This window comes from Leucoraja erinacea, chromosome 1 (assembly GCF_028641065.1).
Source record: "Leucoraja erinacea ecotype New England chromosome 1, Leri_hhj_1, whole genome shotgun sequence".
In the NCBI taxonomy this organism is placed as follows: domain Eukaryota; kingdom Metazoa; phylum Chordata; class Chondrichthyes; order Rajiformes; family Rajidae; genus Leucoraja; species Leucoraja erinaceus.
The window spans coordinates 15,958,500-15,971,833 of record NC_073377.1 but is presented as its reverse complement, the minus strand read 5'-3'; the positions used below and the strand labels follow the sequence as shown (position 1 = coordinate 15,971,833).

Below are 13,334 nucleotides of genomic sequence, written 5' to 3'. Positions count from 1 at the left end.
ACGGTGAGGTGAGTCGTCGGCACCAGAGTCCCCGGTCTTCTCCTGTTGGAGGCCGCTCCTCATTGCAGCCCCAACGACAACGGAGACCCGACAAGAAAAGGTCGGGTCTCCAGTGCAGGGAGAGATTTAAAAGTTACCCCCTCCCACCCCTCCCACCCCATCAAATAGAACCTTTTGTCACTGGTATTTCATTATAACTTCTTTACAAACTCATCATGGGAAATGGCAACCAAGTCATCCCACTGGTCAATCCAACCAGTTGTTCCATTGAAGTCAAATGAAGGTAAAACATTGAAGAAATATGGACTTTCATTTGGTGGAGCAATTGGAGCTAACATTAGTCACCTACAGCCACAGTTCTAACCGCACACGCCTTGTCTCTGGGGATGCTTTGAAATACAACAAATATTTGGATTGCCCTTTTTACCCAATCAAAAGCAGGCAAGTGAAAGGGAATAATCAATGGTACCCCAAGACAAAATCTATCCTTCTGCAGCTTGAGTTACTCATGGCAAAAGTCTTCAAAAAACTAATATCACCACTTTGTGAAATAGAGGAAAGAAGAAAGGAGAACTGCCAACAGTTCTCTGGAAAATACGGGCCATTATATTCCTTACCTTCTTATCTCTGGTGAAAATCATCGATGCCCAAATAAAATTCTCCAGCTTACTTTTATAAAATGAACCTCAAAAGCAGAATTAAACACGAGGGGCAGAAATCTACCAAGTGAAGTGAAACCAAGGAAAAGTTGTTAATCTAGGGCATGATAGAAGGGAATTATTGTGGAATTGTCCTGCAGTCTGAAATTATTGTTGCTGTTTCGAGCAGCTGAATACTTCGTCTGCTGGATGGTGCTTTGTTATCAACTCTATTATAATAACTAGTCTGAAATAAGTGTTAAAAGAGTAGATCAAGGTCTTTAATGTGAACATATTAACCATGCACTCACTAATATGGCCAGGGGACATATATTGTTTTAACCCCAAACAGATTTATTTTATTGGCAATATTAAATTTGAAGAGAGGAATGTTCTTAATTTTCATAACAATGCATGTTAGGAAACTGTATTCATGTTTGCATAATATTTTTGAGTGAATTTCGAAAGATTGCCTCAGTAACTTGCTTTTATAAGCTGGGTTTGATGAATGCATCATTCTTGGGGGTAACAGGAAATACAGCCAAGGATTGCATTCACTTTGGTAAAGTATGCCTGATTTCTCAGGTTTACACCCTGGTTACAAAACTAAGTATCAAATTTCAGTTGCATGGATTGAATTTGCCTTTTCACCTGATCTGTGCATTGCAGATGTAGAACGGCCTTTGAAAAGAACAAAACTGATGTTTTTCGGGTCAAAACCAACAACGTGGGCCCGCTGAAGAAAGTAAGGTATTAACATGTCTCTCCACTACTTTGATTTATTTTCCGTGTCAAATTACAAATTCCTTCGCTCCATAGATGCTGCTGCACCCGCTGAGTTTCTCCAGCATTTTTGTGTACCTTCGATTTTCCAGCATCTGCAGTTCCTTCTTAAACACATTAAAATAGGTGCTTTGTAGACAGAGAAAAATTCCAGAAGATCTTGATCAGCTGGGGATGTGTGCTAAAGAATGGTTAATGGAGTTTAATACAAATAAGTGTGAGGTGTTCAAATTTTGAGAAGTCTGGTGAGGCCCCACTTCGCATTTTGGTCACCCTCTATAGGAAAGATGCCATTAAGCTGGAAATGGTGCAGATAAGATTTACGAGGATGTTGCCAGGACTTTAGTGCCTGTGCGACAGGGAGAGACTGGGCAGGCTAGGACTTTATTCCTTGAATCACAAGAGGCTGGTGGATGATCTTATGGAGGTGCATAAAATCACGAGGAGAAGAAATAGGGTGAATACATATTTTTTTCCCCAGGATAGGGGAATCAAGAACTAGAGGCCAAAGTTTAAGATGAGGGAGGAAAGAATGAATAGAAACCTGAGGGGCAAGTTTTTCATTCGGAGGGTGGTAGGTATAGGGAACAGACGATGTAGCTGAGACATGTACAGTAACAACATTTGAAACTCATTTGGACAGGTTCTTGGATAGAAAGGTTTTCAAGGCATAAGAGCCAAACACAGGCAAATTGGACTAGCATAGATAGGGCATCTTGATTAGTGTGGACTTATTGGGCAGAGTGGCCTGTTTCCATGCTGAATGACGTTATGACTCTAAATGATTGAGGGAATTAAATGTAAAGTGTCCCTAGTGTCTGTAGGATAATGTCAATGTGCAGGGATTGCTGTTCGGTGCAGATTCAGTGGGCCGTAGGGCCTGTTTCTGCTCTGCATCTCTAAACTAAACTAAACTCATCAAGTAGGATGGAGAGAAAGGACAATTTTGTTTTACAGGCAAGAAGTACCTTGCAATTTTGCCACTGGTCCAATGTTGGTAGACACAATAAATGCAATCTGCAACCTTCATAACAGTAAAAATGAGAGAAAGAATGAGAGGTGAGGACAAGTAAAAGACGAGAGAGAGAGAGGGAGAGAGAGAGAAGAGGAGGGAGAGGGAGAGAGAGAGGGAGGGGAGAGAGAGAGGGAGGGAGAGAGGGAGGGAGGGGGGAGAGGAGATTGGGGAGAAGCAGGGGGGGGAGGGGTGTGGGAGGGAGGGAGGGAGAGGGAGAGGGAGAGGGAGAAGAGAGAGAGAATGAGAGAGGATGTCCCAAAGTTTTTTAGTATCATTATAGCCATTATAATAATGCAAAAAACCCCAATGTACCACAAAATACTACAATCCACAAGCTAATAATGTCCTGATGATCTATTTTAGCGATGCTGATGGAAGAATAAATATTTACCCGAATCTGGGATAATCCCGTGTTCCTCTTCAAGGAGTAACATGGAACATAGAACGTAGGGCAGCACAGGAACGGGACTTGTGGCTCACAATGTCTGTACTGAACATGATGTTAAATAAAACCAACCCCTTCTGCCTGCGCATGATCCACATCACATCGGTCTCTGTATATTTGCGTGCCCACTAAAAGCCTCTCACATGCTATGACTCTATCTCCTTCCACCACCACCCCTGGCAGCACATTCCAAGCATTCTCCATACAAAAAGCTTGTTCCACACATCACATTTGAACTTTTCCACCCTGCCATTAAATATGTGCCCTCTAGTCTATGACATTTCCTAAACAGGAGAAAAAAAGATTCTAACTGGCTACCCAATCTATACCTCTAATAATAAACGCCCATCAGGTGTCACCTCAGCCTGGGACACTCTCGAGAAAACATCCAAATTTGGTCAGCCTCTCCTTATAGCTAATATCTTTAATCTAGGCAACATCCTTACAGACCTCTTCTATATATCCCCTTTAAAACCTCAACATCCTTCCTGCGATAGGGCAAGCAGACTGTGTGCAATACTCCAAATGAGGCCTAATCAAAGTTTCACATGAGACAAATGATTAAATGATATGTTTTCAATAGAATTATTTGATAATTATATAAATGCTGCTTAAGAGAGCAAAATCCATCTCCTACTCATTTTGCTATTGGATCGCTTACAATTTGTGTGAAGACCACCATCTTGTGCAAGATAGGGCGGTGACACCTTTGACAATGCAGCATTCAGCATTCCCTGAGTATTGTTCTCAGATGTCAGCTGCAATTAATTGTCCAAGTGACCAGATTAATGTTTGAATCTTGCACTATGTCCTGGGCTGCAGAACATCTTTTTATGCAGCTATATGTCTTAATAATAAAATTTATACCACTAGGGAAATATTGCATATAATTCCAAGCATCTGAGGATATGTTTTTGAGGAATATTTAGATAGATGTTGACAAGGTCAGAATCAAATGAGGAATCAGAAGGTGAAAAACACATAGAGGAATGAACCAAAGCTGGAAACAAATAGTTCTAGTAGCAGTGACAAATACCACCCACAAAAGTGTATCTGCCTTGATGATGCCATTTTGTTCCAGTTGTCTCTCACCCAGAGGCCTGCGTGGTTTGTTCTCCCTTTCTCCACACAACAGGATCGAACATGACAATACGGGAATGAGTGCCAGCTGGTTTTTGGATCGGCTTGTGATCACAGACATGAACCGCCCTCACCTCCGCTACTACTTCCCCTGTAACCAATGGCTCAGCAAAGAAGAGGCGGATGGACTCTATGTGCGTGATCTACTAGGGAGTATGAACCCAATGGATGTACCTAAATGTAAGCCACGTTGGTATGGATTAATTGTGTACTGAATGACAGTGAAAAATATGTTTGCGTGCTATCCAGTCAAATAATACCATCCATAGGTGCAATCAAGCTATACACAAGTACACCAGGTAATGTGAAGAGAAAACTACCCAAGAATATGGTGTTATAGTTACACAGAGACATTGGTCTGCAATCTTCGAGTCAGAGACTCACAGAGTGATACGGTATGGAAACAGACCCTTCGGCCCAACTTGCCCACACCGGCTAACATGTCCCAGCTACACTAGTCTCACCTGCCTGTGTTTGGTCCATATCCCTCCAAACCTGTTCTATTCATGTACCTGCCTAACTGTTTCTTAAATGTTGGGATTGACCCTGCCTCAACTACCTCTTTGTTCCCTGGCAGCTTGTTCCCTACACCCACCATCCTTTGTGTGAAAAAGTTACTCCTCAGATTATTATTAAATCTTTTCCCCTTCAAATTAAACCTATGTCCCCTGGTCCTTGATTCACATAGTCCGGGCAAGAGACTCTGTGCATCTAGCCGATCTATTCCTCTCATGACTTTATACACTTTGACATTACAAATACATTGCTTGTAAAAATGATTCATTATCCACTGAAATTTCTAAGAGTGATTGTGGACAAGGGAATACATCTGAACAGCTTCTTTCCGGTGGCTGTCACTCTACTCAACAACGTACCTCGGTGACTGCCAACCACCACCCCCCCCTCCCCCCGGCCACTTATCATTATTTATTCAAATCGTTTGCTATGTCGCTCTTCCAGGGAGATGCTAAATGCATTTCGTTGTCTCTGTACTGTACACTGACAATGACAATTAAAATTGAATCTGAATCTGAATCTGAATCTGAATCCCACGCAGAAGAGACAGGAGAAAAACAACGCCAAATAGAGGGAATAAAGAGAAGGGAGGGGGCAAATACACTGATATCCCTGGGACATTGGTGGGTAAGTGTATTGTACAAAAGCATTAAACGTTAACACCTTTTCTCTCTTCTTCCTCAGTAAACAAATACATAGTGAGTGTCTTCACGGGCGATGTCAAAGGCAGTGGCACTGATGCTGACGTCTTTATTAACATTTTTGGTGAGAATGGAGATACAGGTAATTGATTCTCTATTTTCTAACCAATTTGCTTTACTGGTAACAGTAAGTAAGTAAGTAAGTTTATTGGCTAAGTATTCACATACAAGGAATTTGCCTTGGTGCTCCGCCCACAAGTGAAGAAGGATTGAAGAATCAAAAAAACTGCACGTGTTGGAAATCTGGGTTATTGTCTCGCGTCGATGCCCTTTCATATTTTATCATTTAGTTTTATCATTGATATTCTTATTTACTTATGTCACGGAGGTTGGGCATTTGGCCTATCAAGTCTCCACTAAGATGGCGGATGTGCAGGAGTGGGCGCCGTCTGTGTCTGGCAGCCTGCCTGCAGTCCGTCTCAACACCTTTTTTTAATTTAATTTAATTTTGTCCTGTTAAAAAATGTTAGTGGAGGTCTTCTATGTGGGGGGTGGGGGTAGGGAAGGGGGAAACTTTATTTCTTAGTCACCTACCTGGTCGGAGAGGCAGCATCCCTCCGAGCTGCTTCTTCGCCCCGTCCTCGCAGCCTACCATTGAGAATGGAGCGGCGTTTCCTGTCGGGACCGGCTGGGACTACAGCTTCGGCGGTGGTGGCGCAGCGCTGGGATACCAACACGGAGCGGGCGATGCCTACCGGGTCGCCGTGCGGTAAGCTCCGGAGCGCTGTGGCCGTCGATCCCAACATCGCGAAGCTGGGGCTGCGGGCGTCCGGCCGTGGGCGGCGCTGGATTTGGAGCGCCGCAGAGCCTGGGATCGAGTTTGCCGGGGTCGGAGCTCCAACCGGCGCGGCCTGAGGACTACGAGTGCCCCGGTCTCCGGGGAGGAGGCAGCCGCTCCAGACTTTTCCAAGCTGCTGAGGAATGTTTCACCCGATGACGAAGTTCCATCTTCACGGCAAGAGGGCCCTGAAAATCATCAGATTGGCTGCACGGCCACAAATGGGCCCCGACCTCGGGTGTTTCACAGAGGAAGAGGACTTAACTTTCTGGTGCCTTTCCCCACAGTGGACATTTTTGATTCTGCTGTGGGGGGACGTTTGTGTTGAACTCTATAATGTGTCCATTTTATTCATTTTTTTAAACCGTTTTCTATGGTTTGTATGGAAACTTATTATTTAATTTATGTAAAACACTTTGGTGTCAATGTGAGTTGACTTAAAACGTGCTATATAAATAAAACTTAATTACTTACTTACTTACTCCACCTGCTCCCAAAAATGCCACTTAATCCCTTTCCCCTTCCTATTCCACTGCAATCTATTCCCATCTCACATCCCCTGATTCTCCTGCCATATCCCAACATCACCAGAATATCTTCAACCTGAATCTTCAACTTATAGAAACAAGTAACTGCACATGCTGGTTAATACACCAAAGGACACAAAGTGCTGGAGTAACTGAGCAGGTCAGGCAGCATCTCTGCATCTCGGTACCTGTTCATTGCACCTTGGTATACATGACAATAAACAAAACAAGACTAAACTAGAAATGTCCCCCATAGTTGCTACCTGAGCTGCTGAGTTACTCCAGCACTTTGCGTCTTTTTCTGTATCTTTCTAAATCTTTTTCTGAATCATTAACTCTTTCAGTTAAAATTTCAGGTTGAAACTTGAAATTGTGGAGAGAACAGGCGCTGCCTGTTCGATGGAATATTTTAAGCATTTTCTGTTTATATTCAGTAGGAGAACAGGCGGCTGCTGATCCCATCAGTCTAGCAAAAAGATTACACACATGCTTAACTTTTTAATGATAAAAGAAATGAAAGAATTGATAGACCAGAATATTCATTTCCCTGTGATCCCACTAATTTGATACTGAAAATATCATTTCCCTTTGAACCCTCTGAGCAAATGTAAATCACACTGTTGATCCTCACAGTGTTTAAACTAACCACAGGACTGGTATCGGTATTGGTTTATTACTATTCGATGTAGCAAAATAGAGTGAAAAACTTTGTTTTGCATCCTAAAATGGTATGTGAGTTTAACCAAACCATTCACGAATACAACAGGTAGCATTAAAAAAAAATGCAAGGCCTACATTGAGGTAGGTTGGGAGATCAGGAATACATCCTTAGCTTCTAAGAGATCTATTGAAGAGACTGATAACAGCTGGTAAGGTTGTTTTTGAATCTGGTGGTGTGTGCTTTCAAGGTTTTATATATTTTTCCCAATAGGAGAGGGGAGAGGAGAGAATGATCCTGATTTCAAGTGATCTCTCGTAATTTTGTTCGGGTAAATGAAGGTGCCGGACCACCTGTTGCCGGAAAATGTGTGGTGGACCTATATCTCTGTTTAAGAGCATCAGGCGATTAAACGGGTGGGAGATTGCAACCTTCACATGGTCCCGCCCTATTTCGATGAATGCAAACAACCTGGTGTGCACAATCAAATAAAATCAAATAGAACAAGTTGTACTACAACTTTAGACTGTGCATGCCATACGCAAGAAGAAAGAGAAGGTGATTAAAATGCTCATTATGGTGATTAAAGTATCTGTGATGGGAAAATAGTGATCCTCCCGAACTGGTCTCTGGAATTTGTGACTAGATTAGATTAGATTAGATTCCTTTATTTGTCATTCAGACCTTTCGGTCTGAACGAAATATCGTTGCCTGCAGTCATACATATAATAATAAATAACAAAACACACAATAAATACAAATTAACATCCACCACAGTGAGTTCACCAGGCACCTCCTCACTGTGATGGAGGCAAAAGTCTTAAAGTCATTGTCTCTTCCCTCCTTATTTTCCTTCTGCGTTGAGGCGATCCAGGCCTCCGATGATGTGACCCCACCGGGTGATGGCAAGTCAGTCCCGCGGCTCAAGCGTGCTCCGCGAGCGGGCCGGTTCAAGCTCCGCGGCCCGGGGTGGTCGAAGCTGCCGCCCTCCAGTCCAGCGGACGCAGCTGTTGCCGCGGGAGCTCCGTAAAAACAGGTCACCAGCCTGTGACCTGCGAGCTCCCGACGATGTCGTCCACTGGGCCCGCGGCCGAGCCCCGGATTCAGGCCGCTGCCACCGGAGCACCGCCTAAGCCCCGAGTCATGCCGCCGCCACCGGAACGCCGGAATGCCGCCACAGCTCCGAATTCGGCCAGCCTCGCTTTGGTAAGTCCTGGCAGGCTCTGCTTCCGGAGCCTCGAGGTCGGTCGCAGTTGGAGGCCGCCAGCTCCGCCATTAGGCCTCAGCGCAGACGGAGGCAGAGAAGGGGGATACGACAAGAAGAGTCGCATTCCCCCGAAGGAAGAGACAAGAAAACATGTTTCATCCTCCCCCCACACATACACAACCTAATAAAAGTTTAACTAAACAACAAAAAAAAAAACAACAAAAAAAAGTAAAAACAGACGGACTGCAGGCAAGCCGCAGCTGTTCTACAGCGCCGCCACTTCCGGTATGGCGCTGTTGACGGTATATCCGGTATAGGTGTGTCTGGAAATAAAGGATATTTTATAACATTTTGTGCAACTTGTATGAAGAAAAAGGACAAATGAGCTGGAGCTGGAGCTGGAGCTGGAGCTAGAGCTGGCTGCAATGATCTAGGTTGTGTTGAGTGGCCATTTGCTTGATTCCTGTTTTGCTTGAAGAACACAAGAAAAGAGAAGCAGGAGTAGGCCATTTGGCTCTTCAAGCCTGCCCCATCTTTCAATATGATCATGTCTGATCTATGTAGAAACAAGGAACTGCAGATGCTGGTTTACACAAAAGGATACAAATTGTTGGATTAACTCAGCAGGTCAGACAGCATCTCTGGAGAACATGGATGGTTTATTGGAGAATAAGAGAGGGGACACCTCATTAAAACACACAGAATAGTGAAAGTGATAGATTGGATGTAAAGAAGATGTTTCCACTAGTGGGAGAGTCTAGGACTAGAGGTCATAGCCTCAGAATTAAAGAACGTTCCTTCAGGAAGGAGATGAGAAGAAATTTATTTAGTCAGAGAGTGGTGAATTTGTGGAATTCCTTGCCACAGAAGGCTGTGGAGGCCAAGTCAATGGATATTTTTAAAGCAGAGATAGATAGATTCTTGATTAGTACGGGAGTCAGGAGTTATGGGGAGAAGGCAGGAGATGGGGTTAGGAGGGAGAGATAAATTAGCCATGAATCATAGTGATACAGTGTGGAAACAGGCCCTTCGGCCCAACTCGCCCATACCGGCCAACAATGTCCCAGCTACACTAGTCCTATTTGCCCGCGCTTGGTCCATATCCCTCCAAATCTGTCCTATACATGTACCTGTCTAACTGTTCCTTAAACGATGGGATAGTCCCAGTCTCAACTACCTCTGGCAGCTTGTTCCATACACCCACCACCCTTTGTGTGAAAAAGTTACCACTCCGATTCATAGAAACATAGAAACATAGAAATTAGGTGCAGGAGTAGGCCATTCGGCCCTTCGAGCCTATTCGAGCCGATTCCTATTAAATCTTTTCCTTTCACCTTGAACCTATGTCCTCTGGTCCTCAATTCCCCCACTCTGGGCAAAAGACTCTGTGCATCTACCTGATCTATTCCTCTCATGGTCTTGTATACCTCTATAAGATCTTCCCAAGTCTTCCTGCGCTCCATGGACTAGAGACCCAGCCTACTCAACCTCTCCCTATAGCTCACACCATGACTGAATGGTGGAGCAGATTTGATGGGCCGAATGGCCTAATTCTGCTCCTGTCACTTATGACCTTTATGGCTAACATTTTGGGTTGATTAGGGATCCATGCTGGCCTCAACTCCTCTTCTGCACCTTTTCCCCATTACCTCAATTCCTTGAACTTTCAAATATTTATCGATGTCCATATAACCATATAACCATATAACCATATAACAATTACAGCACGGAAACAATGTCCACATTAAGTATATCCATTTCAGTTTAGTTTATTGACACGTGTACCAAAGTACAGTGGAAAACCTTTGTTGCTTGCTATCCAGTCAATGGAAAGCCAATACATGATTACAATCAAGGTGTTTGCAGTGTACAGATACATGATAAGGGAATGGCGTTTAGTTCAAGGTAAAGCCAGCAGTAGCAAAGTCCAATCAAGGATAGTCCGAAAATCATCAATGAGGTAGATAGTACAGGTGCACAACCTTTTATCCGAAAGCCTTGGGACCAGACACGTGTCGGATTTCGGACATTTTCGGATTTCCGAATGGAAGATTTTTAGCGTAGATTAGGTAGGTAGCGCGGGCGGCTTGAAAAGTCTGGAGCGACTGCCTCCTCCCCGGAGACCGGGGAATCATTGTAAATCATTGCATAAATGTTAGTCAGTTAGTTTGGAGGGATTTTATGTGGTGGTGGTGGGGTGGGTGGGTGAAGGGGGAAACTTTAATTCTTAGTCCCCTACCTGGTCGGCGACTCCCAACATCGCGGAGCTGGGGGCTCTGTCCGGCCGCGGGCGGCGCCGGTTGGAGCTCCGACCCCGGCAACTCTACCCCTGGCTGCGAGGCGCTCCAAATCCAGCGCCGCCCGCGGTCGGACGCCCCCCACCCCAGCTCCGCGAATGTTGGGAGAAGGCGGCCTCCGCGCCCTGGAGCTTACCGCACAGCGACCCGGTAAGGCATTGCCCGCTTCCCGCTGGTATCCCAGCGCTGCGACGCCGCCGACTCCCAACATTTGCGGAGCTGGGGTGGGGGGCGTCCGGCCGTGGGCGGCGCTGGATTTGGAGCGCCGCGCAGCCAGGGGTAGAGTTGCCGGGGTCGGAGCTACAACCGGCGCCGCCCGCAGCCCCACCGGCCACAGCGCTGCGGAGCTTACTGCACGGCGACCCGGTAAGGCATTGACCGCTCCCCGTCTCTCCGACCAGGTAGGGGACTAAGAATTAAAGTTTACCCCTTCACATAAAAGCCCTCCAAACTAACTGACTAACATTTAAGCAATGATTTACAGATGTCTAAGTGTCTCCCCGGTCTCCGTGGAGGAGGCAGCCGCTACAGTAGTACAGACCTGGGTTGACCGTGGGTCGTTTCGGGTCAAGTTTGGCGCCAAACGCGAGCTTTGGTGTGTAGACGACATCCTGGAAAAAATGGCCGGTTTTCGGAGTTTTTCGGTTTCCGGAACACCGGATAAAAGGTTGTGCACCTGTAGTTGTAAATCTTATGATCGGGCATGCACCACCCTTGGAAGCAAGAGCGGAACTCACTATCAAAACATGAAGGGGACGGGGGACACAATTTTTTTGGCAGCCGCTCGCGCATGCGCACACTCACACACACGCACACGCACGCGAGGCTTCGGAGGCTCAATCCAGCGCTAAATGCAGCTCAACTCTGCCTGTCTCACCGGGTTAACTACAGCCCTGTCTGGACTGACGGGATACCAGCGCTGCTTCTCCACGCTGGCCATATTTCCCGCAAGCCCAGGCAGGTTAACCTGGCGGGGATGCCGCCCACCTCTCAAAACATTGTGGGGACGTGTCCCCTCTGGCCCCCCCCGAGTTTTCCGCCCCTGCTTGGAAGTAGAGAATTGCAGAAAGTCACTACTCTCTGAAGAAGAAGATTGGAGGAGAAAATACTTGGCAAGTGATGCTGCTTCACAGGCTTGGTATTGCTGGTGTCTGTCTGATGGCAGGATTGGTGACAGCAGCTCATAGTAAACCAGTAAAGAAAAGAAACTGAAACGCAGCGGTGTGCTGTGTGAGGGGCAGCAACGTCCCCAGGTATCAGTATCAGTATCAGTATTTACTTTAATGTCATTTTAACTGAGTACTTACATACAAAGATGAAACGAAAAAATTGTTTCTCAATCAGTTCCCATCAGTGCAGTTAATAAAAACAGAATTAATACATATAGCTTTGAAAATTAAAATTACCATATCTAAAATAGGCCTAAAAATTGAAATAAAAACAGACATTCAGACCGAACAGTGGCTTTACTTTGACAGGTGTCTAGTTGTCAAAGTATGGGCAAGGTTAGATGTGTTGGTGTGTGATATATGGGGAGGGGACACAGTCCGTTAACACGTTTTATTGCCTGTGGGAAGAAGCTGTGGAGCATCCTGCTGGTTTTGCAGCTGATGCTCCTGTACCTCTTCCCAGATGGCAGAATGCAGAAGATGTGGTGTGATGGGTGATAGGGGTCCTTAATAATGGAGATGGCTCTGCTGATGCTCCGCTTCTGATAGATCTCCAAGGGAGAGGAAAGGGAGTGGGGCACCAATGATCCTGCTGGCTGTCTTCACTATCCTGTTGGTTTTGCTCATCAGTGAAGCATTGAAAAGCACAGGATGGGAAAATGCCATGATTGAATGGCGGAGAAGACTTGATGGGCCAAATGGCCTAATTCTGCTCCTAGAACTTATGAACTTATGTGGTGATGTAGTCACTTAGAGGATGAGTCACAAAAGGGGAGCCAGAGGAGACTGCAGGTGCTGGATTCTTGATTGAAAAATCAAACTACAGGTGCTGCCTGACCTGTTGAGTTTCTCCAACAATTCGTTTTTTACTTGTATAAGAGAACTTAAAGCCCTTTCCCACGGTACAAGTTAATTCCAAGAGTTTTCCCAAGTTTGCCCTGATTCGATCTGGGAGATTTACGGTAATGGCCACCCGTCGGTACTCGGGGCTCTCGTGGACATTTTTCAACCTGTTGAAAAATCTTCACGTGTCTTCCCGAGCTTACCTGCCGTTAGCAAGTCTTCCCAAGTATCTGCCGTTAGCTTTAAGAGCCGATAAGAGACCTCCCCCCGCTACATTCATTCTCCGTGCTTACCACGAGTTTGATTTTTTTTTAAACTCCGGAGAGCTCTTGGAATGAACTCGTACCGTGGGACAGGGCTGTTAGTTTGAAGATTGGGATCCAGTCATTCAAAACAGAGCTTCATAGAAATATATATATATATATATAGATGAGGCAGGGGTCTCAAGGAGTGGTGAAGTGGGATATTTACAAAGGAGGTAAGGTGCATTGTTAAACATTGGCAAGCTAAGAGCTATGGGGAACTGGCATTGAGGAGGAGTGGAGGCCAGGGATAAATCGGCCATGATTATACTGGGAAGGCCTTGAGGGGCTGACTCCTGTTCCTATGTTCTTGTG

The 13,334-nt window shown here is 45.4% G+C and overlaps 1 protein-coding gene across 1 annotated transcript in view; it reads left to right on the top strand.

Annotated features, from left to right (window-relative positions):
• The window catches only part of loxhd1a (lipoxygenase homology PLAT domains 1a), a 207,014-nt gene that overhangs the window by 74,362 nt on the left and 119,318 nt on the right, over positions 1-13,334 (top strand). Inside the window, exons 10-12 of the mRNA XM_055648000.1 lie at positions 1,308-1,388; positions 4,017-4,201; positions 5,222-5,320. Coding sequence (XP_055503975.1) covers positions 1,308-1,388; positions 4,017-4,201; positions 5,222-5,320 — 365 coding nt within the window. The remainder of the gene's footprint in view (positions 1-1,307; positions 1,389-4,016; positions 4,202-5,221; positions 5,321-13,334) is intronic.